Source organism: Calypte anna, chromosome 8, assembly GCF_003957555.1.
Source record: "Calypte anna isolate BGI_N300 chromosome 8, bCalAnn1_v1.p, whole genome shotgun sequence".
Classification (NCBI taxonomy): Eukaryota; Metazoa; Chordata; class Aves; order Apodiformes; family Trochilidae; genus Calypte; species Calypte anna.
Window position 1 is genome coordinate 27,637,442 of NC_044254.1, and position 25,439 is coordinate 27,662,880.

A 25,439-nucleotide genomic window follows, 5' to 3' on the forward strand; every position below is an offset into this window, starting at 1 on the left:
ACTCTGTCATGGAGCTGCAGGCAAGAGATTCAGCTTGTGTATTTTATTACACTGGTGTTCTGTCTTTGTCCAGGAGAGTGCTAAGCTTCAGAACACTCTGTGACCTTTTCCTAAAAAAAATGTTTTAGTTTTTGAGTAGATGATTCAGAAGACTCAAGAAGTCTGTGATGCACATTTTTCGAGTGAATCCTATTTAAGATTAGGTGTGAGCAAAATCAGTAGTTACAGAGCCATAATCGCTTTTTTTTGATGTTCCCTTTCTATTCTCAGATGTATTTGTCATCTCCTATCCTTCTCAAAAGAACAGCTTTGCCCCCCAAATGTCCTTCACTATATTTAGATGAGGATATTTATTTTTCAGTTTGAGAGTCTTTTATAATCTGTTCAATGTCTAATGATGTCTGGGACTATTTTGGTCTATTGAGTCAAATTCAGTTCTCATTTTTTATTCTCTAGTATCTCAAAAACTTAGAATTTATGCTGTTAAATAAAAAGATGAGAATGCACGGGTTACTATCACACTGCTACAGGCATGCAATGGTCTTGTTTTGGGCAGTCTCACAATTCTAAATTGTATTTTAATATATGTTATAAATATTGATATGCCACATACTTCTGCCTTGGTTTGGAGTATGTTTTTTGAGCTTATGCATGGATGGTTGTGTCATGAAGTTGACCATTCAGTGTACCCAGCAAGAGAGAAATCTGAGTGTCACCTGGATGACTGTTCCACCTGTCTAGCAGGTCCTCTGTAGGTTAATTTTCATAAAATGTTTTTTTTCCTTCTTGTTTTCATGTGTTATGCAGACTCACCAAAAGCTTTTTAGTTCCACGTGCAAAATAAAAGTATTTCAGCAAATTACCCCTCTGAAACTGTATTTCTGAAACTAATTAGGGTAGATCTTCTCATACAGTAGAAGGAGAAAGAGAATTCCTGTAACTATCTAGCTAGCTGATTAGCTGAGTTCATTTCAGCTGTCGCATTTTTAGTTCTTAGTTACTGAAATGCTTCTTTTTATTTTGGACTAAATATGTGTATTTTGTCAAGAAGTTTGGGTTCTTTGTGTGAAATGCAGTCCACAAGAATATGGCATTTCTAAGTTCTTGGCTGCTCACAAGCCTGATTGTTTCAGTCAGCATTCATGTCTTAAGGGTGGCTCAGAGGGCTATAATTTTATCTTCAGATATCTACAGTGGACAACTAATGCAAATAAAATTGGGATGCAGAAGTGAAAACATGAAGCAGCTTAGAGTCTGTTAACTTACAGCACTTAGGTGGGGTTAAACCAGACCTAAAATAATCTCTTTTGTTCTTTTTCTTCCAAGGAGTAAACTACAGGAATGTTATTATGTGGATGGACCATCGTGCAGTCAGTCAAGTCGAGCGCATCAATGCAACACAGCACAGGGTTTTGAGTTATGTGGGGGGAGTGATGTCTGTGGAAATGCAGCCACCTAAATTGCTGTGGCTAAAGGAAGTGAGTACCTCTAAGACTGTGGTGTGGTTTTGCTGATGATTAATGCCCTTTGTTAATTTCTGAGGATGAAATGTCAAAAATGAAAGTCTTCAGCCCTAGCGTTGAACCCAAAGGTGTGCAAAGGAAGGCCAGCTTTAAATTGCATTGAGAATGTTTAGAGTTTCTTATTTTCCTCTCAATTAGTTCTAAATATCTTTGATTTTAGTGAAATTCAGCATTTTCACCATTTTCATATGCCTTTCTTATCTAATTTTAAGGTTAGATATACATAGAAGCCTAGTTCCACGTAATGAATTACTCCCAAATTATCCTAATATTTAGTTATGGGGATGTAGTTCCTGCTCTAAGTATTGAAGCTGGGAGTGCTTGCAGGGGTATACATGCTATTTCTGGGCTGGATTTATAGCAATTTGAGAACCACACCATCTCACCATTTGGTATCTGGCCAGAGGTACTGCTTTTGAGGCCTTGTATCCAACAGTGCTAACTTTGGCTGCTGGTGGAGAAATTCATCAGAGCTTCAATTTAGTTCTGTCCCATTTGTCTGCAGAAGGAAGGTGCCCTGCTCATAATGTGAAACTCTACCTCTGTCTCTGGTGTTTAAATTTTGTGTCTTACAGGATGACATATGGCCCTTTAATAATAGCTGTCAGATAAAAGGAGAAATGCTTGCCACCTAAATTTTTTATAACCTTCTCCAATTTGGCTTTTACATTTGGTCTCAATGATGCTTGCTGTCATTTTAATAAAGTCCAAATGTAAATTATTTGCTGCCAGTTTCAAGCACCTTTAGGAACCTGAAATATTACATAGTAACAAGGTGCAGACTGGAGAAAGTCAAAAGAATTATCTGGTAGCAGCAGGTACTGACAGATTAGTGATAACAAAGGATAATTAATGTTGCTTTTAGATGCTATTCTGAACCAGGAATATCCATTTACTGGTTCTTTCCTTCTTCAGCTGTGAGTATCATATGTCAGATATTTTATAAATAATAGAAAGTGAATCTGTAAAAACCTTAAATGAATCCTTTTTGTTTAGAACATTTTTAAATTGAGAGTCTGGAATATCAGTATCTGACTGATCAGGAAAGGCCAGATAAGGGTCTCCTAATGTGATCCCCCAGAAACCTAAGTTTAAGCAATGGCCTCAAAGTCCTTTGATGTTGAAGGGGAGAGCAGGTATTGCAGGGCTTTTTCCCACTGTGAGCAAATGGGTAGGAAATAGAATTCACCTTGCCCAGCATGTCATCCAGTAGCAGAGATTGCCTAGTAGAAGAAGGGCATTACAGAGCAGGCTTGCTCATATGTCCCCTTTTAGCTCCTGACATGCTGATTAAAGAGATTATTGTCCTTAAGAGGGGGGATTTTTTTTTTTTTACCTTCTTGCTGAGCTGCTCACACGACAGTTACTGCATCCTGAGTGGACTAGCAAAGACATGCAGTTAAACTGCTTAACCTTGTAGTCAATGGGGCAGAATCTGGTTGGAGGTGTGTGACTAGTGGAGTCCCTCAGGGGTCGGTACTGGGACCGGTGTTGTTCAATATCTTCATCAACGACTTGGATGAGGGTATAGAGTGTACCCTCAGCAAGTTTGCTGATGACACTAAGCTGGGAGGAGTGGCTGACACACCGGAAGGCTGTGCTGCCATTCAGAGAGACTTGGACAGGTTGGAGAGTTGGGCAGAGAGAAACATGATGAAGTTCAACAAGGGGAAGTGTAGAGTTTTGCATTTGGGGAAGAACAACACAATGTCCCAGTATAGGTTGGGGGCTGACCTGCTGGAGAGCAGTGTAGGTGAAAGAGACCTGGGGGTCCTGGTAGACAAGAGGATGACCATGAGCCAGCAATGTGCCCTTGTGGCCAAGAAGGCCAATGGCATCCTGGGGTGCATTAGAAAGGGTGTGGTTAGTAGGTCAAGAGAGGTTCTCCTCCCCCTCTATTCTGCATTGGTGAGGCCGCACCTGGAGTATTGTGTCCAGTTCTGGGCCCCTCAGTTCAAGAAGGACAGGGAAGTGCTTGAAAGAGTCCAGCGCAGAGCTACTAAGATGATTAAGGGAGTGGAACGTCTCCCTTATGAGGAAAGGCTGAGGGAGCTGGGTCTCTTTAGTTTGGAGAAAAGGAGACTGAGGGGTGACCTCATCAATGTTTTCAAATATGTAAGGAGTGAGTGTCAGGGAGATGGAGTTAGGCTTTTCTCAGTGATGACCAGTGATAGGACAAGGGGTAATGGGTGTAAATTGGAGCATAGGAGGTTCAAGTTGAATATTCGAAAAAATTTTTTTCCTGTAAGGGTGACAGAGCCCTGGAACAGGCTGCCCAGGGAGGTTGTGGAGTCTCCTTCACTGGAGACATTCAAAACCCGCTTGGACACGTTCCTGCACGATGTACTCTAGGTGGCCCTGCTCTGGCAGGGGGGGTTGGACTAGATGATCTTTCGAGGTCCCTTCTAACCCCTAGGATTCTATGATTCTATGAACCTTACCCTGTGTAACTTGAGACCTTAAGCAACATCTACAGTAGCACCTCAACCTAGGTCATGAGAGGGAACAGCAACAGTTATTATGGAGGAGGTGGTAAGCAGTTGAGATGTGGGTATGTAATGTTAAACATTTTAGCTTTGGAGAGGTATGGGATCAAGTCTTTGCTCTTAGAGGAGTCTTTGCTCTTTAGGAGTTTATGACCTAACTGATAAATATTCAAGGTGTTTCCCTGATTTTTGCATGTTCCATGTTCATGGAGTCAGTCAGAAGAAACTGCAGCCTTGCTAATACAAGATAAATTCCACAAATGTGTCTGTAAACTGAATTAGTCTGTTGAGAGTCATTTAGGAGACTAACTAGGTGCACTTTTGGAAGTAAGTTACTTGAGGTATTGATACTAAATGAATCTTTGGATTGTAGGCTAATTGTGTGTACACTGCAATGAAATCCTCCCTCTTCCTTTGCATGATGCTAGCCTGAGTGTGGAAGGCCACATAAGGAGGTTCTGTTTTCTCAATATTTGCCCTGGGTTTACCTAAATGGGGTATTTGAAAACTTTGTGATTAAGCAGCCTGAGTGTTGAGTGATTAGACTGTGCCTCAAAGAAAGGAATTTGATTTGTATTATGTGAAGAATTTCCCCCTAAGCAATTAAAATTTTTGGTAAAGAGTATGACTTAGCAAATTTAATCTGAACTGGCTGAAAGTAATGTAGAGGGAGGGAGAAGGGGGAGAAGGCTAAAGTGACCTGACTGTGCTTTTCCATCCCCATCATCATCTTGTTGAACTGAAGATGACCTCATGGGCTATGAGGAATGAGATGATGTCACTGTACAAGAAGTAGACACTGATCCTTTTTTCTTGTGGCTTTCCTGTTACACTTCATTTGTGTTTATTTACAGAGGGATGTTGCAGGTTTTTTTTCAAGTCACTGTCATCTGCTGCTTGTTGAACATCTTTTCCTTGTAAAGCTTTCTCTTGAAGATTTCTCTTCATCTCCATACATTCTCACTGTACACAAGCAGAGACTTAACTACAGAATGAAGGCTTTGGACCTTATTCTGTTCTACCAGCTCTTCATCTCTATTGCATTTTGGTTTTGAATTAAGAAATTAGATTGTGAAGGCCATAATATGTCTTTTGAGATCTTTTGACATTCATTTTTACTTTGATTGCTGCCAAATCATTTTACCCTCTAGCACCCTGGTTAATCTACATGGAATTAGTTGTGTGGTCTTAATGTCTGTGATTGGAGATAGGTGTTCATGTGACAAAGCCATCACTGCAAGCAGAGTTTGCATGTCGAGGACAGCTGTTTGCAGTAAATGATCAACTGAATTCAGCTACTGTATAGCCTCTGGGGCAGTCTTGTTAAAGTGTGCACATCTGTGGTCCACTTATGAGGAGCATTGTGTTTCTCTGACTGTGTAGATCGTGTGTGGTGATAAAGAGAGTCCAGTGTTAAATCTGTAATGGAAAACAAAATGAATATGTGATTGTTTTTTCAAATATTACTTTCTGTGGATACAGTCTTATTTGACTTTTGAATGTGGTCAGCTGAACTAAGAACATCAACTGTAAATTAAGTAGAAATAAAGAATCAATATCCTGTCACAAATATTTAGAAACTAACTGAAAGAAAAATCAGACTGAATTTATCTGAAGTCAGTAAGATAAGTTTGAATGTAAACTTCTCTGAGAAGGAAAGGAATCCCTGGTTACTGGATCTTTTACAATAACCAAAGAAATTCACTCCTCTTGCTGATATTTCCTCAGATTTCTTCATTATTTAGAATTATCTTTCAAAATATTATTGCAATAATTCTTTAGTCATGTAGCTGCAGGTATGTTTTCTGTAGCTTTGCTAAACAGGTTGTGTGTTTTGTTGACTTTGGTTGAAGACAAATTGCATATTCCCTAACTGCAGGAGTGTGTAAATAGTTCTGGTGAGTCAATGTGTGCATGTGAGCTGAAAATGTAGGTACCTACTCCTTGACTTGAAAATTATTTTCATGCAAATGTTTGCCAGTACAACGTGACTGCACAGATGTCTGTGCTCTGGCAAACCATCACCACAGCAGTGAGAGCATAGCTTAAGCAGAGCAATGTAAAAACTGCAGTGAAGGATTGTCCAGCTCCAGAATTAGCCTGTTAACATGTTTTTCCCAGAGGCAGCAGCAGAAGAAATCTTATTTACTAATTTCTGGCTGGAAATTTTATTATGGCTTGTGCCAAACTGAAAGGATGCTTGTTATGTTTTCCTCATACTCATGACATTACCCATCAGTTATTTCTCAGAAATACTAGTCCCATTAAATCAGAGTTGCTGTAGCTTATGCTAAATGGGTGGGGGATGCTGGACTGGGGGCAGGTATTTACTTGGTAGCTATCTCCAAATGAAATGCAGCCTTCCTCCAGTGTGTTTTCACAACTCTATTTTCAATATGGTGCTTGAGAGCAAAGGAAAGCCTCCTGTTAGCAAGAGTCACTTCATAGGGTGAATGGCTAGCATATCATTCCTTTTCAGTTAATAACTAAAATCAATTGCTTTTGAGTGGTTTTCTTGCATGTTTGTTTTGTTGTTTTTTTTTTTTCCTGGCATAGTGATCAGTGATCTTTCTGTATGTTACTGTTCACATCTTCAGTTACAGCTGCTATTTTTGTTGTTTTGTTTTTTTTTTAAATCATTGTTCTTCTGTCTGTACATCCATGACTTGCAGTGACCAATGGGATCATTTGCAGAAACAATTAAAACATCTCTTGCCCTGGCTGTGGAGGGAAGAGGAATAGCAGATGTACTGGCATTAGCTTGGCAGTAGCTTCATTGTTGATGCATGTCTTCTCCCTTGCTTGCTGCCTTTGCAGCTGGCTTTTTGTTTTGTTGAATGTGACTGGTAAGATTTTGCCATTAAAATAAATAAGCATCTCCTCCCTGAGTGAGCACTGGTCTAAGCTACTGCGTTTGGAACTGAACTCTTGATTAGAATTGCTGTAAGTGCTGTTTAAAACAGCTCTGAGGTATCAAAATCCATACATAGTGCAGACATGCACAGAAGTTGTACTTTGGACTGTTGAATTTTGCTTTTAGCTACAACATATATGCAGATGTTCCTTCTTGCCTTGCTACAGCTTCTGCCAACTCAGCCTTTAATGTGCCTGGTCTGTCCCTCTGGAGCCCTTTCTGACCTGGACCTTGATGCTTGCCTGACTGGTGCTATGCTCAGGGTGCCACAGGAATCTGAAAATACCATCACGTGTCTCAGCGTCTTGATGGCAGAGATTGTGTTTACTCCAGGAAGTTTACTCCAGCCTTGGCAGTAGCCTTACTCTTAAAAGGTCACTTTCCAAGCCCCTCCTCTACCCTCTGCCCGAGTTCCAGCTTCAAGATCAATCTGATAAGTCAGCTAGTTAACTTTTACCAGGTAACTTGGGTGCAGCTGGTAGTTGCAAAATCAGTTTTCAGCCTTGGCTCTGGCAGGGATATTATTTCTGCTCAGAGTCCATCTTGGGAATCTGAATGGCTCTGTCACATGCTTGGCACCTGATCTGAAGTGTGGGACAGCCAAGTTCGAAGCTCTTGCTCTGCCTGAACTGGAGTAGGGCATGGAACATCAGTTTCTTATATACCCATTAGTGTGCATTAGGTCTTCAGTTGTTCTCTTTCTTCTGTCACACAATGCATATTTGTTTTTTGTAATTTAGAAAAAGAGAGGCTGGTACACTACATTACCTCACTATTACAGACTGCCTGAGAGCTTGAGATTCAGATTTAAGGTTGAGTTGGGAAAAGCAGATGGTTCTTTAGTGAATGAGTCTTTTCTGATTTTCAGATGACTTAGATTTTGACCTGATATGTAACTTGAATGCTCACATCATCTTTTTTTTTTTCAGTAAACGTTTTCCTGCTTCCATCTGCCCCTTCTGGTTTTAATCTAGATTTGTAACACGAGTTTGAGATGGATTTTGAATTTGTGGGTTTTGGCTGATAAAGCACCATGAAATTCAGGCTGATATGCTGTGGTAAATCAGATGTCTTATGTCTAGTCCATCTTTGGTTAATCCCATGGCCAGCAGAGATCTGTTATGAAGGCTGTCTGTGATGTTCTTTCAGATAATTTGATTCATATTCAATCTGTATTAGCAAAAACAAAAGTCAAGATATCTTCAGTGTTTATATATGCATTTTGCTTCTAGTGGAAAAAAAATGTGTTTTCTAAACACTAGATTTCTAAAGATCTCTTGATCTTAAAAGAAGAAGACATAATAAGTGAGAGTAGAAATCCAAGTTTTCCTGTAGCTCAGCAAACCAGTAAAATATGAATGTGAAAGTTCTTGAAGCTTTCCCAAGTAGATTTTGCCTCTAGATGTCTCCAAAAAATTGTATTGGGTGCTGGAGCTCAGGTGAAATTCTGAGTGTTTGTGTATTTTTGGTCCAATTAAGAAGCCAACAAATATGTTTAAAACAATACAAAATTATTGTTTGGAGGTAAAGCTGTTAAAAACACCCAAAATAATCAGAGAGAAAGAAGTGAAGAGAGGGAACTCCCTAAATATCCCTGGAAAATAGAAGGGCTGGATTTGTTTCTTTGCAAGTAAGTTTGAAGGGTGCGTTGCAGGATATGAATACAGCATTGGGAATGTTCCCAGATCTTTTCTACAATCCTTTTAATGTGGTTACAAATTCCTGACTGTGAGTGAAAATAAATTAGAATTAACTTCAGTGAGTGTCGAAAACATGGAGACTTTTGGATTTGTTTGGAAAATGCATCAGGCCACGCTATGATATTTTTTTTTGTCTGTACTAATTAGTGATGACAAAGCATCAAGATGCCAAAGAGTGAATCATTTGGACCTTCATTAAATTGCAAATTTAGTGTCACTAACATGTGGCTTTGAGGAATTCTTGAAGTAATAGAATAAGGGTCCAAGGAGTATCCTTGATGAAACAGAGTTGTTTGAAGGGGATAGTTATTCTCAATGCAATTTCTTTCCTAATTAACACTAAAAGCCAAATTATTTCAGTTCTTTCTGGAAGAATGTCAGGTATGTTACCAATGCAGAAGAGCTTAGATTAGTAAAATTTATGTATTATCAACTATTGCTCTTCTTTAGCCTGCTGGATGCAACTTTTGCCTTACCTTGTGTTGTTGAAGGTTTGCCACCTAGCAGGGTTCCATGCTCAGAAGACCCCAGCTATGATTTGCATTTTTAGTACAAGAGCTGCTCCTAAGCAAGAAAACTTAGCTCTGTTTCAACTATTAAAAGCTGCTGGAGGATTTTGAAGTAACCTTACATTCCTGTGGAAATCTGACTTTTGAACCTTGTGTTCAGCAGCACTGACTTGTGTTTGGTTTTCATATTCTGTAGTTATTTTAATCCCTGAGACCAGAGGTGGCCATTGGCTGGTATTGCTGTATTGCAGGACACTGATGCTCACTCTTTGTTACACTAGAATGCAACATAACTCTTGGGGAAACTTTCTTCCCATTCATTGCTGTCTGATTGCTATGGCAAGTGTGGAAATTGTATTTGTGGAAAAGAAATGTTAAGAATATGAATTGCTATCATCATCTGAAATAAGACTGAGCTCTGGAGACAAAAACAAAGAATGGCCTCTTCCAATAGATTTCTTGCTTTCCTTACTACTAGCTTACTCAGAGTATGCTGCTGGAATGGTATGGTATATCTTGGTAGAAGAGTTTTTTAGGAGTTTGGAAATGTCAGGAGCTTGCAGGTATCATGTTCTTAATTGGAGGGTTTTTCTGTAGCTGTGCTCAATTATTCCCTCAGCTGAAGAAATAACATTGAACTTTTTTCACATGGGAACTTAGGCATTCCTACAGCTTTCTGTATTATGCATTTCAAGGAAATTTTACAGAGAGGTAGAGTTTGCAAAGATAAATTTCTGTTAAATATTCACGTGAATTCTGTACATGGTGTGATGACAACTGTAGTGTTGTAGTGTGGATTTAAAGCTGATTGTTACTGGCTAATCCAAGCAGTTGAAAGCTCCCAAATGTCCCAACTGTGGAAAAAAGATTCACTGAAAGATTACAGGTTCCTAAATGCTTCGATCATGTTTCAGTTATTTTGAAATAGAGTCAAAAGCTTTGTTGTTATGCACACAGAGAAGTTTGTTTTCTTCACATGCTTTAAAAACTATTAAATTTAAAATGATTACTTTTAGAAAGCAGGGCATTCTTCAAGCAAATAATTTTTGAGAAAGCTGTTGACTTCAAGACTGCTCTGGCATTGATCAGCTGATGGAGAACTGGGAGAGCCCACATTATTCACCTGAAATATATGCCTCCATTAACTCTTCATGGGAAACTCCTATCTGTGGTGGGAGGAAGGCTCAGTTCTTCAGGCAGTAGATGACTGTGGAGTGATTAGAGCAGTATACTGAGTTTGAAAAGATTTTCAGATTCACATGAATGTCAGGTTTCTCAGTTGTGTGAAAATAAAGATGTGATCATGCCTGGCATCTAATGTCTGCCATGTGAAAACTTTTTTTTTTTTTTTTTTTAGAATTTGCAAGAATCATGCTGGGAGAAGGCAGGCTACTTCTTTGATCTTCCGGATTTCTTATCTTGGAAAGCCACAGGTGTCACTGCAAGGTAGGTTCATGATATTGCTATGATTTGACCTTCTTTGTCTATTTCCTTAAGTATGTTTCAGCTTTAATTGATTTTAACTGGCCATGTTGTTATGTATGTCTGTAATTCAGTCTTCTCCAAAACATCTTGAACCCATCTCCTGCTTGCATTGTGTGTTCCTGAACACATTTGATCCTGTGACCAGAGTAATTCACAGATACAGAATGTTGCTACAGCTGTTTATTTGTCTTGCATTCAGTTTTGGAATATATATATGATTGCTCTAGTTACTGTGAAACATCATTCTTATAATTCTTTGAAATCTGTTTTTATTGATGAATTTACTGACTTTTTTTAAGCATTGGAAGAAAACACTTTGCCTTGTGGGAGGGATTTGTCAGTCTTGGGGAAGGGCAGGTGTTTTCTTGGGTGTGTTGTTAGTGCTCAGCACCCTAAGACCTTAACGTCTCCTGGGAACCTCTGTCACAATATTATTGATAAAAGGGAAAGAGCATACAGAGCTTGCAGACTAATTATTGCATTCTCTAATACCCATCTAATGTGGACAGGAGTACAGCATGAAGTCTGGAGATTAAATTTTTCAACCTCTTCTGATACCTTTGGACGCAACCAAAATATATGAGAAGAGGTTTAAAAGGAAGTAAGGAGGAATACAGGAACCTAGAGTATGATAATAGAGTTCCTGTCTACTGTCCCTCATGGAGGCCTTAGCTTAGGGTGAAGTGTTATTTGTGGGTTTGGGGATGGAAAGACAAGGATGAGGTTAGGGTACTGCTGTGGACTAGTATAGTGGTGCTTTCAGCTGGTGTCAGGCTGTTACTGCTTGCAGTAGACTTTGAGACTGTCTAAATTCAGGTTTTGCTTTGGAAGTAGGTCTGAAAGGAGAGGCTGTGGTGGCAATGACATCTCCTTGGTCCTGCCTGGCTTTGACATTGTGTTCTTAGCTGTCACTTTCTGGAGGTGAGGCTGAGAATCTCTTTTGAAAAAAAAAATGCAAGCAGAAGTAAAACTAGCTAAATTTTTACTGGCAAGTTCATTTCCATAGAAATGACATTTTGATTACTCAGAAACTTTTTGATTGTATTAGTAAATGTTGTAAGGGAGAAAGACATTTTGGGAAAAGACTTTCTCAACGAAGTCTTCCCCCACCCTTCAGCTGAGAGCCTCCTGTTTTGGATAAAGTAGTTCCTTGTACCATCTTCCTTTGCTGCCTTAATGTACTCCCCAAAATTAAACCCATTGTTTAGGCTCTAGTGGAATGTCTTGTAGAGTAACAAAGGAGGAAGAAAAAGGCAGGAGCATAAGTATAAGAAATTCCTTGTTGGAATCAGCCCTAATTTTTTTTCCTTCCTCTGCTTTCCTCCGTGCACACCTGTTTCTTGGGAATTTCCTTGTATTTTGGTGAAGTAGTTTGTCCTGCATATATTAATAATACTATGGAAATGTGAATTTATCAAGAATAAGAGTCTTAGCACCTCTTCTCCCTCTGAGCACAAAGGAGCCTATTCACATGGCAAGACACAGTGTTAGTCATTGTGAATCATCCATAACTTGGCCCTGATAGAAAAAAGGTTTTGGTTTTGTTTTTTTTTTAATTTGTTTTGGTGATGGGATTTTACCAAAATATGTGCAATTCCAAGGGCATTTTTATAGGAAAGGCTTGTGCACATGCTGAAATTATTACTCTTGCTTAAAGAATGTTTTAAAAAAAAAACATTTTAAAACATCTTTTAAGGGGCTCTTAAAAACATTTTGTATGTATTTAATATTGAAAAAAACCTATGTATAATCTTTTGGGCTTCAGTGATATTAATCAGTTAAATAGAGTGAGAGATCAGAATTTGAAAAATTTGAAAAACAATTCTTGTGTTTCTGAGTATGAAATTATTTGTCTTTCACCTTTGATTCTGCTGATGTGAAATGCCTTGTTGCTGAGTTCTTTTCCAGTTGGATGTGTAACAAACAGTAAATGCCTCTTACCTGGAAGGTGGAGACTTAAAAATATTCTGAGATTTTTACCTACTATCTAAACTTGCTATATATTTCACCAAACTGTCCACTCATCAGTTGCAGAGGATAAGTTCCAAATGGATTCCCATTGCTCTTGGAAGATTGTTGCCTGTAATACTGCAAATTAAAAATAATTGTTGTATATTATTTCTTCTTTGGCTTCATGAAATACCATTGAATTGTTCTCAATGATCCAGACAGCTGACAATACTGCATTAAAAAGGTTACTGACAGCTTAGTTTGAAAATTTCAAACTTTGGAACTTCACAGCTCCTGCCCCCCAGGGTTCCAACAGTGCCTATTGGGTTTGCCACTTGAATACTCATTTGTCTTATTTCAGAAATGCTGCTGTAGAGAAAAGAGTGAGCTGTTCTTTCACAGACACTTTAGCAATACTTTGCAGGGGCTCAGCACTTTTACTCATGGTGAGCATGACTCACTGCTGTCTTCCACCCACAATCTATAACCTCTGATAACTTTTCCTTTATATGGTATTTTGGATAAAGCTATCTTAATAAAATCTAAATAACTATCTGGTTTAGTTACAGGCTACTGTATTGTGGATGGAGAAGTCTTATCAGAGATTCACATCTGCAATTTATTGTATTTCTGAAGTCTTGTGAAGGATTACATTGCAGATAAGAATATGGCTGAGCTGTTAAATTGGGTAGATTTCACACAGAAACTTCTCCAAGGTTGTGTATATTTAGATCCAGCATTCTGCTTCAGCTCCAATTTCAATCATAAGGAACTCACTCACTGGAAAATTAGCTGGTCTCCACTGGATCTACAGGGCTTAAGTTGAGCTGTCACCAATGGGAGATTAAACCTGTGGAGGAGGATTTGGAAACACAGTGAAGAATGTCAGGCTGACATTGAGGGAGAGAGTGTCCAACATCATGCTATAAGCCACCTCCCAAAATTACCAAAACAAGTTGAAACAAACTGAGTAATTTTTTCAAACTATTGCTCTCTAGATATGTTAATAGTTATGAAAGTAATGTGTAATCTACTTGAGACTTCAGTTCATATATGAATGCTAACCCAAACAATTTTCCTGTGGAAATACTTGTGTAGTCAGTCTTCAAGGACCCAGCCATCATGACAGGGAAAAGGGTGTAACAAAGATGTTTGGTATGCTTTCTGGGGGAGCTTTTGTAAATTATCTCTTTGCAAAAGAACTCAGAATTATGATTTTTTCCAGATAAAACCAGTTTAAGAAGAAAGAAATTCATATTGTTATGGTTATTACAGACTGCAAAGTGAAAAACAAATGTGTGTAGTTCATAAAAAGCATTTTTGGGAACCACATAACTAAGATTAGTTTATATCTGTGTGAGGGAGAGTCATATACTTCTAATATACAGCATATTTTCAACAAAAAGATATTTGGTCTTCTTTTCCTTTCTTTTACAACAAAGAAGCTACTTCCTTGACTTGTGTGTGTTTAATAGTTGATTCTTTATGTTAAGCAGGGATTAAGTCTGTAATATTTATTTGTAACCTGTTCCCAGTTGCTGATTTTTAATGCAAGAGATGGTTCTGTTGGACTCATCTCTTTCCAAATAACTCTTCTAATGTTAGTTGGGTAAGAGTATGCTGGGATAAATGAAGTAGAGTTTGGGCTGAGTTGAAATGGTGGAAGTTGGTAAAAAAATACTAAAACTAGGAGGGTGCTTTTGAGTCCAAGAATCAAGTCTCTCATGTCCCTTGTTTGATTTGAAGGAGTGAATTAAATTTACATCTTCAGAAATGTTTAGGCAGCTAAATAACTTTGAGGACTTGATTCTTGTTCGTTCCTGTGTTTACTCTGCATCCATTAAACTGATAGATAGGTAACTCTTACATGGTTGCTTACTTTTACCACTGTGAGGTATTTCATCACTGTGCTTAGCAGAGTCCTCACCAAATATTTTAGCCTGATAGGCTGGAAACTTTGAAAAGAAAGAAAGTTTGGAAGAGGAGCTTATGTTTAGAGGTGTGGTTTAGAAAGCAAACTGGTGTGATTTAAATGATTATCTGAAGGATAGCTGTGTATTTTTAAAGGATTGGGCAATCCTTTCAGTGAGATGTGGTAACTGGAGAAGCACAGACACCAGTTTTTTTGGGGCCAGCTGCCCTTCCCTTCCTTCCTAGCTTTGCCATGACTAATGTATACCCTTTGACTGGAATTCTGGCAATTAACTGCTTCTTGTTGATGTTTTGTGTTTACTTCAGAAGATGCCTGGTATAAAAATTATAAAGAAAGGGGCTGGGGTATGTTTTAGAAAGCTCTCATGATTAGCACTGCAGCCCATGTGGCGGTGACAGTATCCTGAATTGCACTCGGGTTTTGTGTCCTGTTTATGAAATACAACCCAAGACTTCAGACTTGCAGACTTGTTTGGGGAAGTCTCTGGAGAAGGGAGAATAATCTTCAAGGGCTGATTGGGAGGGGAGAGATGGTGTTTTTGTAGATTGGACAAAGTACCATTAATTTCTTGTCATGGAGCCAAAAGCAAGTGTCCCTGTAATGGTATCTTTGCCAAATGAGAGAATTCCACTTCTATCAGGCTTTTAATAAATTCAAAACATGTTCTTTGGAGACGGGTGACACACAGACTGATCCAGGATAAGAAAATAGGAAGCTTATAGCTGGAAAAGTTATCAGGACTGTGAAGGGCAGGTGCAATGTGGGACATTACTGTTGGATTTTTTTTTATTATTATTTAAAAGCGATGTGTCCTTGAGTCTACAGAGTAGTCTGAAAGAGTTCTGTGTGCTAAATAAGAAAATTGTTAGCAGGTCCTGTTAATGTTAGCCAGGAAGCACACAGGCAAACAGGAAGCTTTAGCTATTGCTATTGTACAAATGCCCTTTACAAAATATTAGTAAAAGAAGCTTAATGTGTTTTCCACAAGAACAGGAGCCCTTCATCATGTCTGACGGTATCTGCACAGCGAAGAAAAACTGCATTGTCCCTTTCCAACAGCTTTGACGTACATTGAGACATTGCATTTCAGAGGCTTGCATTCAGATCTTCAAATATTTACTGCTTTGATTATTTTTTTAAAGATGTTAGGATTGTTAATTAGCTGTGACAATATCTAGCCTTCAGTTTTCTATTGTGTTCATTTGCTGCTAAAAAAAAAAAAAGTCAGCTAGGTCAGTATAGAAAAGGATTGGGGGCAGGCGCGGTAGTAGATGTATTACTGGCAGCTTGCCACAGAGACAGTGAACTCTGAGCCAACCATGAAGTCATTTTGAACTCAGGGAGTCTCACTAATCCAAGGCAATGTGTCTTAATTTGACAAAGCAAAGACTGCTTGATAAGCAACCCTCGCTAGAAATGCTGTTAAACAGGGGTGTTTGTAAGTTTAGATTGTGGATGAGAAATGTGGTGATATGAAAGGAATCATCTTGTTTTCAGGTTCTTACTCCCCCAAGCCCAAAGGCAGGCTTGGCTCTGTTCTCCCCTGCAGTTCAGGCTGTGCAGTGGCTTGATGTGAAATTTGAGAAACATATGTAGTTTTCTATTTCAGGAAAATGATCTCAGGGGTTGAATGTGTGTTTTGTTGGCTGTTAAGCTCTGATCTTGCCTAGTGTGGTAGTTTGAGAGTGTGTGTATATGAGAGTGTGTGTGTGTCTGTGATGGTAAAGACATTCTCCAGTGCTTTAAAAAAAAAAATCATGGTTCCTATATTCATTGCTATTAAAGGTCTTATTTCTGTAGTCTCAAAATGCAAAATACAACATCCTAAGAAGCCTCTTAAATGTACTATGTACATCAGAAAATGTTTGTCTTTTATTTTTCCATAATAGTCATTAACATTTGCTTGAGGTGATGAGTGGTACACACACAAAGTTTTCCATGGAAGCAAAGGAGCTTTGTTTAAACAGCCCTTTCTTTGTTGATCCTGTGCAGAAGCAATATATATATGAACACTGTAATTATTAGCTTCTCTGAGGGTCAGATAATTATCTTCCCTTAATAAAGTTTGTAAAGAGATGACTAGGAGTCTTTGATATCCAGCTTGCTGACGTGCTAGCTAGTGGTGGGACTGGATAACTGTGTTTCACTGAAGCTGGGTTGGGGGGGAGAAGTATCAAAGGAGGTTGTGGACTTAAATTCTGAGGAAAGAAAAGGCAGAAACCACAGAAAATCTTGTTGTCTTTCAGTTCTCTTAATATCTTTTTTTTTTTTTTTCGGTCATCTTGGTTCTCTTCAGATACAGGCTGGGTGTTCAGAGGCTGTATGTTTCATTTGCTCTGGCTTCTGTGAATGCAATCAGGGATCAGACCCTCACAGTACAAGGCATGTTATAAACAATCTGTCATCTGCTTTGAACTGTTCCTTATGTGAAACACCATGGAAAGCCCCATGCAAAGCCCTTGTCCCTTGTGAAATTTGGTCTCTGTTCAGCAAGGGCGGTGTAACAATTACTTTATTGCACAAATTTGAACCAGATAAAAAAATAGCCATGTTTATGAACTCCTGGGTCATTTACAGTGTTTCAGTGTGCACATGTATAATGCATGTATTCACAGTAAATTCTCTAAAAAGCACCCCCTGAAAACAATAACATTCCAGGAGTGTTCTCATCCAGTGAAGGAAAGGAAAGCTATATAGCATAAAGTCTCTGCATTAGATGTTTACATATAGTGATTAAAAGTATGAAAACTCTGTTAAATTTATTCTTCCATAAGGGGCTTTTTAAAAATTTTTTTAAACTTTATTCTTTTGTAATATGTGGCATATGAAGGAGTTAATAAATTCACCCTTAAAGTGCTGCTCTTGCTTAAGAAAGTAGCATTATTATTTTACAGTTGGGAAAAGAACTGTCTAAATTGAATGCTAACATTCAAAGTGTTGAGCTGGGCATCCAGCTTTCTGTCTAACTTGCAGTAAGAACACTTGAACTGTCCTATTCCATAGACATTTTCACAGACCACACTATGAATTATTTATTCTGGACCTTTTCTTCCTCCAGACTTCCCAAACAAATGCTTTTCACCACTAGAGTGTTGCTCCTATCCCTTTCAGTGTAATACATGGCCTTAACAACAGTCTTGGCCTGGAAGGCAGTTTACTTACACGTTTGCTTTATTTTTGTTGGCTGGCTCTCTAAATCTGTTTAATGTTAGTAACTTTCACTGGAAATTCTCATCGTGCTTTAGGATGACACTGATGGTGTCAGGGTTGACTTATATTATCTCTTTAAAGTAGTATTAGCTTACATAAGGTTTTTTTTCTCTTACTTGTTTTAGCATTCATATTATCCAGAGAGGAGCCTTTTAATTGTGAAATGTAAATAGCCTGACAACGCGGAGTTCAAGGAAAATGATTCTTTGTCCATGCCAGTGATACCAATTTTGCCAACTTTGTGACCTTTAAAATCACATACTTTTATCCTTGACCTGTAGCCTGCCTATAAAAATAATCTTAGATCAATGATACAGTGCTTTCAAGAATGTGTCTAAAGAAAGCAGGCTCTTGTACATACATGTTTTGTCATTTCTTCATTGTGGCAAACCATCTGCTGGTTCAGCTGTAAGATCTGGTTATTGATTTGGTGCCTGGCTATGCCTTCTACCTGCACTGAGATAGTGAACACTTTTATTTTTGTCTTCAAATTGATGTTGCCAGATAGTGAACCTGATGTTATATAAATATATAATGTCTTATATAAAATCATCAAGGATTTTTTTTCCTTTCCCCATTCTTTATTCCAGAGCCATTCCATTAAGCTGCTCATTAGATAAAAGGCTGTAATTCAGTCTTCAGTGGATGAAATGTGTATGTACTTACAGAATCAAAGACATTCCAAGAAAGGTTGTTTATTTTCTAACTACCTTCTTTGATTACATTTTGATGGTAGGATTCTGACTGTCTGACCTGAGAGAAACAGATGAAGCAATAATGGTTGCAGTGTAATACAGCAAAGATGACTGAAGTTATGTTTATTGGTTGTCAGACCCTGCATGCATAGGAAATGTTAATCTCCTGTGGACAGGATAGCTGAAATCTCAGATTCCACCATGGCTGTTAGTTTCACTTTAAGCAAAGGGAAAATACTATATTTTATATTTTTCTATTAGATGGCTTCAGTCAGTATTTGACTTTTATATATATTTGGTTTAGGTTGCTCTTACTCACTTTGCACACTGAGATGTGCTGCTGGAGCTGCTCTTCTAAGTTTAAATCTGCTCCATCCACCTCATTTCAGTTCAAGAGCTCTTAGTCAGCCTTATTAGCCTCACTTATCAGCTTGCCTGTGACTGCAGTATAGATGTATCCTGGGACCCTCCTGAGTGGCCATGTGGAAACAACAAGCATTTCCCAGAGCTCTGTCCCCAGAGCTGTGGCTGCCCTGCTGTCCTTGCCAGGCTGCATGTGCCGGTGTCTGTTGGAGTAGAAGGGAGTCTACAGAAGGTGGCCTCTGGATTGCCTCTGGTACCCATGCATGAGGATTTCTTGTCCAAGTAGGAAGGAAAGCAAGACCTTCATACTGCAGAAGTTAATTGGGAAAAACTTAGCTGAGATGTGTGAAGATACTCCAGGTATATTCAAACTCTCCACCTCCAAAACTCCACTTGCATTTATGCATGTGTAGTAGACATTGTTAGAATGAAAGAAATAACTCCAGCTTTCATTCACAGGAGTGTGAAACTTGCAGGTTCAAAATTTAAAACTTTGAAAGATACTCAGCTTTCCTTCTAACCTCATTTTCCAAGCTGAGTTCTTTCAACTGAAGGATTAGGCTAGATCTGCACCATAAGGTACTTTTACATTTAAACGTGGTGAGAGAGACAGAACATGCCACAAAATACACAGAAAACTATTTTCATGTAGTTTTCAACTTTGGAGATTCCCTTCTTGAAGGTGTACGTGGGATTTTCTGATGCTGGTTTGTCATATATAGTGTATCTAATAAAGACTCTTTTGAGGAAAAGCAATATTGTAATTTTAATTTCAAGAAAAAAAAATAGTGTGCTTCCTGTCTTAATGGAAAAGTAGGTGTGATGTTGTGCTTAGTTCCTTGAACATGGCATCTTTATGTGAGGTTAATGTTGCATAGAGCTTTCATCTCCCTAGAAAGAAGAGAAAATGGGAAAATGTCTAAGTGCATGGTACACTGTTGACTCCTCTTCTTCGTATTTGCCCTGTCCCCTTCTGTTCTTGCCCTCCTTGCTTCCATCCCCCAATCCCTGTGGGCATGCACGCCTGGATTTGGAAAGAGCAGTTGATGTCATCTCCTTTATGACTTGTACCTTTCATATGTCATATTGGGTAATGCTTGCCTGTGGTATCTGAAATTTGAATATGTAATTGGGGTTCTTTAGTGTTCACCATTCCTCCTGCTGATGTCCCAGTAGCACCAGGTATAAATATAACTGGGAAGCTCTCTGGAGGGAATCCAGATTGTTTCAGACTTCCTGGTTTTGTGTGCTTTGTCCTGTAGCAACTCCTCATTTTGTGTATGAGAACAGTTCATAAACAGATGTTGAATCTCAACATGGTGCCTGAAATTTCCTGCTCTTTCTGACCCATCTGTGACAACAGATGATGTTGATTTACACTGGTTTACTCCACTTGTAATCTAAGTATATTTCCTCTTAACTCATTCTTTTTCAAGTTATGTCTTTCTAAATGTGGATCAAAGGAGAGTTATACCTACTAAAAATGTTAAGTCAAGAGATTTCTAATTCCCTTAACCTATCAAGAGACATATTAATTAATGAAAGTAGATGTGCCAAAGCAAACGAGCAAGCAGAATAGGGAGAGAAAGGAAGAAGGAGCATAAAAGAATGATGTCCAGAATGACACAGCACAAATTACCTTGTAACTGTGATGTGTACTGTGCTGATGAGAATCACTTCAGGCTATCTCTAAGGCTTCATCCCGTCTTGTTTACTTGTTGCTTTGTCTGAAAGGGCCTCTATTTGTGTGCGTATGTGTACATAAAATAGGGAATACTGTTTTACTTTAAGTTTGAAACTCTGCTTGGAGGAATATTGCTCAAGAAAACCACATCAGGCTAAGCTTTTGAAAATGCAGGCTGGTTTAGAGTGAGCTTTTTAATATATTGGAGCCTCGAGCCATTCACCTCTTTGCTCCTGAGAGCTCTACCTGCAAACTTCCAGGGCTGAATAATTTAAGGTTTGGGGTTTTTTTAATCTTTCTGCAAGAAATAGTAGTCTGATGTTTTATTTTCTTAAAGTCTGAACTCCACATAAGTTTTTTTCAGAACTGTTTATCCTCACTCCAGACATGAACCTTGGAAAGGTGGCAGAAAAAACAAACAGCTGCTGTGTTTTTGGGCAGTCTGCATTCCTTTAAACTCTGAGATCAGACTTGTGCTGAGATTTTCAAACTGTTTGTCCTAGGGCTTAACCACTTTCACTCCTGCTTAAAAGTCAGTGAGTTTGCTATACCAGTGCTTGTTAGAGCTGTCATGTAGAGCCTTAATGATTCAAGAACTATGAATATATGATGTGTTCGTAGGGCTTTTTATTATTATTTCATTCCAATTTCACCTACCTCCCTAATCATCTTTCCACTTTTGGACTCCAGTCTTTTTTTTTAACTTCAGCATTATGCTTCAGATATTTGAGGGAATTTTGGTTTTGTTTTGGGGCAAATTTGATGCATATAGAAATGTTATTAATGAACTAAGGTGGAGGTAATAAAGAAAGACCATCAGAGTCCCAAGACCCAGAGTTGGAAATCATCTTTGCCAAGCATGGGTTTTTTTCCTTCACAGGTGGGAGAGAGGAAGGAGAGCCATAAGTTCTGTGGAAGTGTTTTGTGACCTCTTGGTGAGGTTTCCAAAATATGTTCTGTGGGGCTTGATGTAAGAGGTGGAAGAGTGAGGACAATGCAGGCTTGTGTGGTGACCTACTAAATGAGTGTTAAGTGGTCAGGGCCTTCTTGTGGGTTTGTCTGTCAGAGAGACATGAAGGTGCTGCTTCTACTCAGGCCTTATAAGTAGCCTAAATTCTTAATGTGCCTTGCAGTTCCCTTACTTTCCAATTCATGGAACTTCCATGGGTAAAGAGATTGTACCAGTTCTCTATTTTTGTGATATGGATTAAATGCATTGGGCAAGATGCTGTGCCCAAACATGTGTTTACTAGCAACTAGAGTTGATGGAAAAACAAAGCACTCACTCCAGTTCTAAAGGGCTTTTCAGTTAACCATGTTCATTCTTTTCTTTGGGCCTTTTTCCAGCAAAGCACTTAGGCACGTGCTTAAAGTTAAAGCATGTGCTTAAGTGCTTTGCTGGTCTGTGAGCTTTATTTGCCATCCAAACATGTTGGTATGAACAGGCTCTTGGTTCCATGAATATTTGGTGAACTGTTCTTTGACAGTTCATTCTTCTCCTCTGAACTTTTTGTCCACTTATGGCCCAGAAAATATATTTTGTGATTTCACTATGACTCAGATAATGATTTGCAAACAGTCTGTAGGCTATTGATTGAGATGAATTGGCACTGATTGTGAAGAAATTGTGTATATGGGAATGTTAAGGTCAGTTTTCCCAGATAAATTTTCATCTGATATTATGCTCCAGCTGAGTAATCTCACTGGCAGCACCTGGGATATGACAGGAGCATCTTCATCAGTTAGGGTACTGTGGATTTAGTCATGGTATGATGCATCATTCCTTCTGCTAGAAAAATCTCTTTAAATAACTGTGGAAGTGTTTTGTGCCCTCTTGGTGAGGTTTTCAAAAAAATTTCCACTTGCTATTATTTTTTAGATCTGGACATGGATTTGTTTGTTTCTTCCTGGTTTTCATTACTGCAGTCCAAAGTTGCTTATCTGTCATGACTGCAGGACAGCAGGTCTTGCACTGTCCCTCCTCCTCATTCTCATGTTAGGACAGGAGATCTGGGATAAATTGAGAGCTTAAGATTTATGTCTGCATCTTGCAGCAGTGAAGGTTGTCCTTTCACCTCTACAGCCATCTCAGAACATCACTAAGTTAATTTGCTTTGTGCTTTTCATTGTCAAAGTGCAAACCACTTGGGAGGCGTCCCTGCCAACGTAAGAGGATTGGAACTAGATCATCTTTAAGGTCGCTTCCAGCCCAAACCAATCTATGATTTTTGTGATTCCATGAAAAATGGCTCAGCTATGTAGGATGTCCAGCCTGATACTTCTGACTTAATTGCTGGAGTTAGTAAGGACAATCTGTAGAGACTTAAGTCAAGTGCAATCCTGCAGCTGCTTATGCAAACAAGTGACTTGCATAAATGTTCCAGTTGACGTCATAGACACCATTTGTTCAGGTCAGGTTACTCACACCTAAGTCTTTGTAGGACCAAGCTCATAGATAAACAGCAGTTTGCAAAATCGCATTTAAAAAAAAATTGTTCTTTATTTCTTTTTCATAAAAATATACAAGGTTTCTATGATGACTGATCTTTTTAATTCCATTACTTAGTCTGGTAAAACAAATAAATGTGGAACTTCTTGCTTGTGTTTTTTGTTTTTTTTTTAATTAATACAATATGAAGCATTCAAAAGAAGGAATAAAATATTCTTTATTTTCCAGGCAGGTAGCTTAGGGATTTTAAATTGACTTTTAGTCCATTCTTATCTGTGCTTGAATGTTTTGCAAATGTATTTTCTGCAAGTATTGCAATATGATTGAAAGAATCAAGAAGAGGAAAGACAAATATTTTAGTGTTGTTAGAAGTGCATGAAAGGGTTCATTAGAGTTTAGAAGAGTGGTAAACTCCACCCTTCTGGTTCAACCGTCACCTTCCCCAATGTTTAGTGTAAGGCAAGCTCGGGCATTGCCCGGCTTACCTGGGAGGGTTACTCTGTCTCTGAGAGAGCTGGGGATGTTCATTCCCAGATGAAGTTGTTTTTAAAATTTAAAGGATTGTAAAAGCCATTGATGTCCACCTTCCTTGTCTAACAGGCTGAAGCATCTTGAAATAAGAAGAGTTCTGTCTTTCTTTTAGCCACTCCTCCAAGAAGCCCTGGTTTGATTTGCTTGAATGTTATAGAAAAGTGAGGTTCAGTTTGTCCAAACTCTTCTCTTTTACAATGGCAGCAGCAATTGCTTCAGAGGAAAACAATAAGAGAGAAATCCTAGAATTGATAATGTGTTAGTGTTAATGAGTATTTTTTAAAGCATGCTCAGTGAATGAGGGTTCACTTTCCCTCGTGCTATTTCTCTCTTGTATTACGAGTTGAAGCAGTCCTACAGATCCATGTAACGTAATTTTAATTTTTTTAAAAATTTCTGCGAAGGTTTTATTCCCACCAACACCCATACCCATTTTGAATACAATGATTGCTTATTTTGTTTGGATTAATGTATTGCTGTATTCTGAGAAATAATGGCATCTGACTTATCTGCTCTGTAGCCTTCCTTATCTTCTGTATCATTGCTCCATTCCTCTCCCTACTGTTATAAATAAGATGTTTATTAAGGGCTGTTATAATATAGGTAAGAGATGTGAAGACACATTTGGTTGTGTGTAAGCATCTTAGTCTTCACTAACTTCATTGAGTGTTTGTTGGAGCCTTGAACCATGGTAAATTTGCTGAAGCTTGGACTTCCAGGGGAAGGCTGTATGTTGGCTCTCTGTGATGATACTTCCAGTTTTAATGGTGTAATAGTTTTAACAGCCTGAGGAAGGTAACAGGAGAAGATATGTTTTTTAAATACAAGCTCTTAATTGAAATAGATATTTGACTTCCTACTGCAGAGTAGCTTGCTTGAAATACTGTGCTTGAAAGAGTATAGTTTTCTAAATAAATAGAACTCAAACATTGCTGACATTGCACAATAGCAGGAGGTCTGTCCAGAGGGCAGGCTGCTGGACTGGAGTGGCTGGAATTGTGGGCTTGATTTCATTTTACTTTTAATTTGCCTTGCCATTTTTAGATTATTTTTATAACCTCTCCTCTACTTATTAGGCTTTTAAAGTTTACAGTGGTAAAAAGATTCAGTTTTATACAAATGCATGCTTCTTGTTACTCTTATATTTAGAGATTTAGGCAGTGACTGTGCATAGGAAGATGGTCAGCATCATATAATCTGAATGGTGTCTTTCTGCCTGGATCTCTAGACTGAGTCTCTGGAGTTCAAGATTCAGTTCAGGGTCCGAATGAGGTTTACTCACTGACCCTTGGCTAAGTCACTCAATTTCTTTTGCCTCTGTTTGCCATTTTTTAAGGGAATATATTAATATTTCCAATCCCACATGCTATGTCTGATTTGTCTAGACAATACATATTTGTGTCTAGGACTGTGTCTCATTATATGTTTTTCAACAATGCTGAAGACAATGGGCTTGAAGCTTGGTTGGGTGTCTGTAATATAATACAGAATGAAATTAATAAAAATGCAAGCAGTCTGCTGACTGTTTGCTTCCCCTCGCCTCATGACATGGTGAGGCATATGTGGGTGGATAAAATATTCTTATTTTGTACTTTCTGGTCCAACTCACCATGTTCAGTTAAATGCATCCCTGATATGAATCCACTGAAATTATTGGATTTACACAAGGGATTAATCTGACTCGATAAGCTGCACTGAGATGGGTGTTTCTCTACAGGTCTGATGACAGCTTCTAGGAATATTGACTTTAAGAGTCTAATCCTTTGATAGAGTGTTCCTAAGGAGAAATACACTTTTTTTTTTTTTTTTTGACTGTTACAAATAGTAAAGTAAACATAATCTCAGTTAGTGTGATTCACCTTTTGTTATACAACTTTTTTGACATTTGCAATGTTTGATGCATTTGTTTCTAAATGCAGGTTTTTAAAGGACAGGTTTAAATAGATTACAGCAAACAATTGCAGGCAGATACACCCTCCCAATCCAAAATAAATATGTGTATGTGTA

The 25,439-nt window shown here is 38.4% G+C and overlaps 1 protein-coding gene across 13 annotated transcripts in view; it reads left to right on the plus strand.

Annotated features, from left to right (window-relative positions):
• FGGY (FGGY carbohydrate kinase domain containing) overlaps positions 1-25,439 on the plus strand; it is a 298,819-nt gene that overhangs the window by 185,424 nt on the left and 87,956 nt on the right. For all 13 annotated transcript variants that reach the window (XM_030455591.1, XM_030455592.1, XM_030455587.1 and 10 more), the window contains 2 exons: positions 1,327-1,478; positions 10,490-10,578. In XM_030455591.1, coding sequence (XP_030311451.1) covers positions 1,327-1,478; positions 10,490-10,578 — 241 coding nt within the window. The remainder of the gene's footprint in view (positions 1-1,326; positions 1,479-10,489; positions 10,579-25,439) is intronic.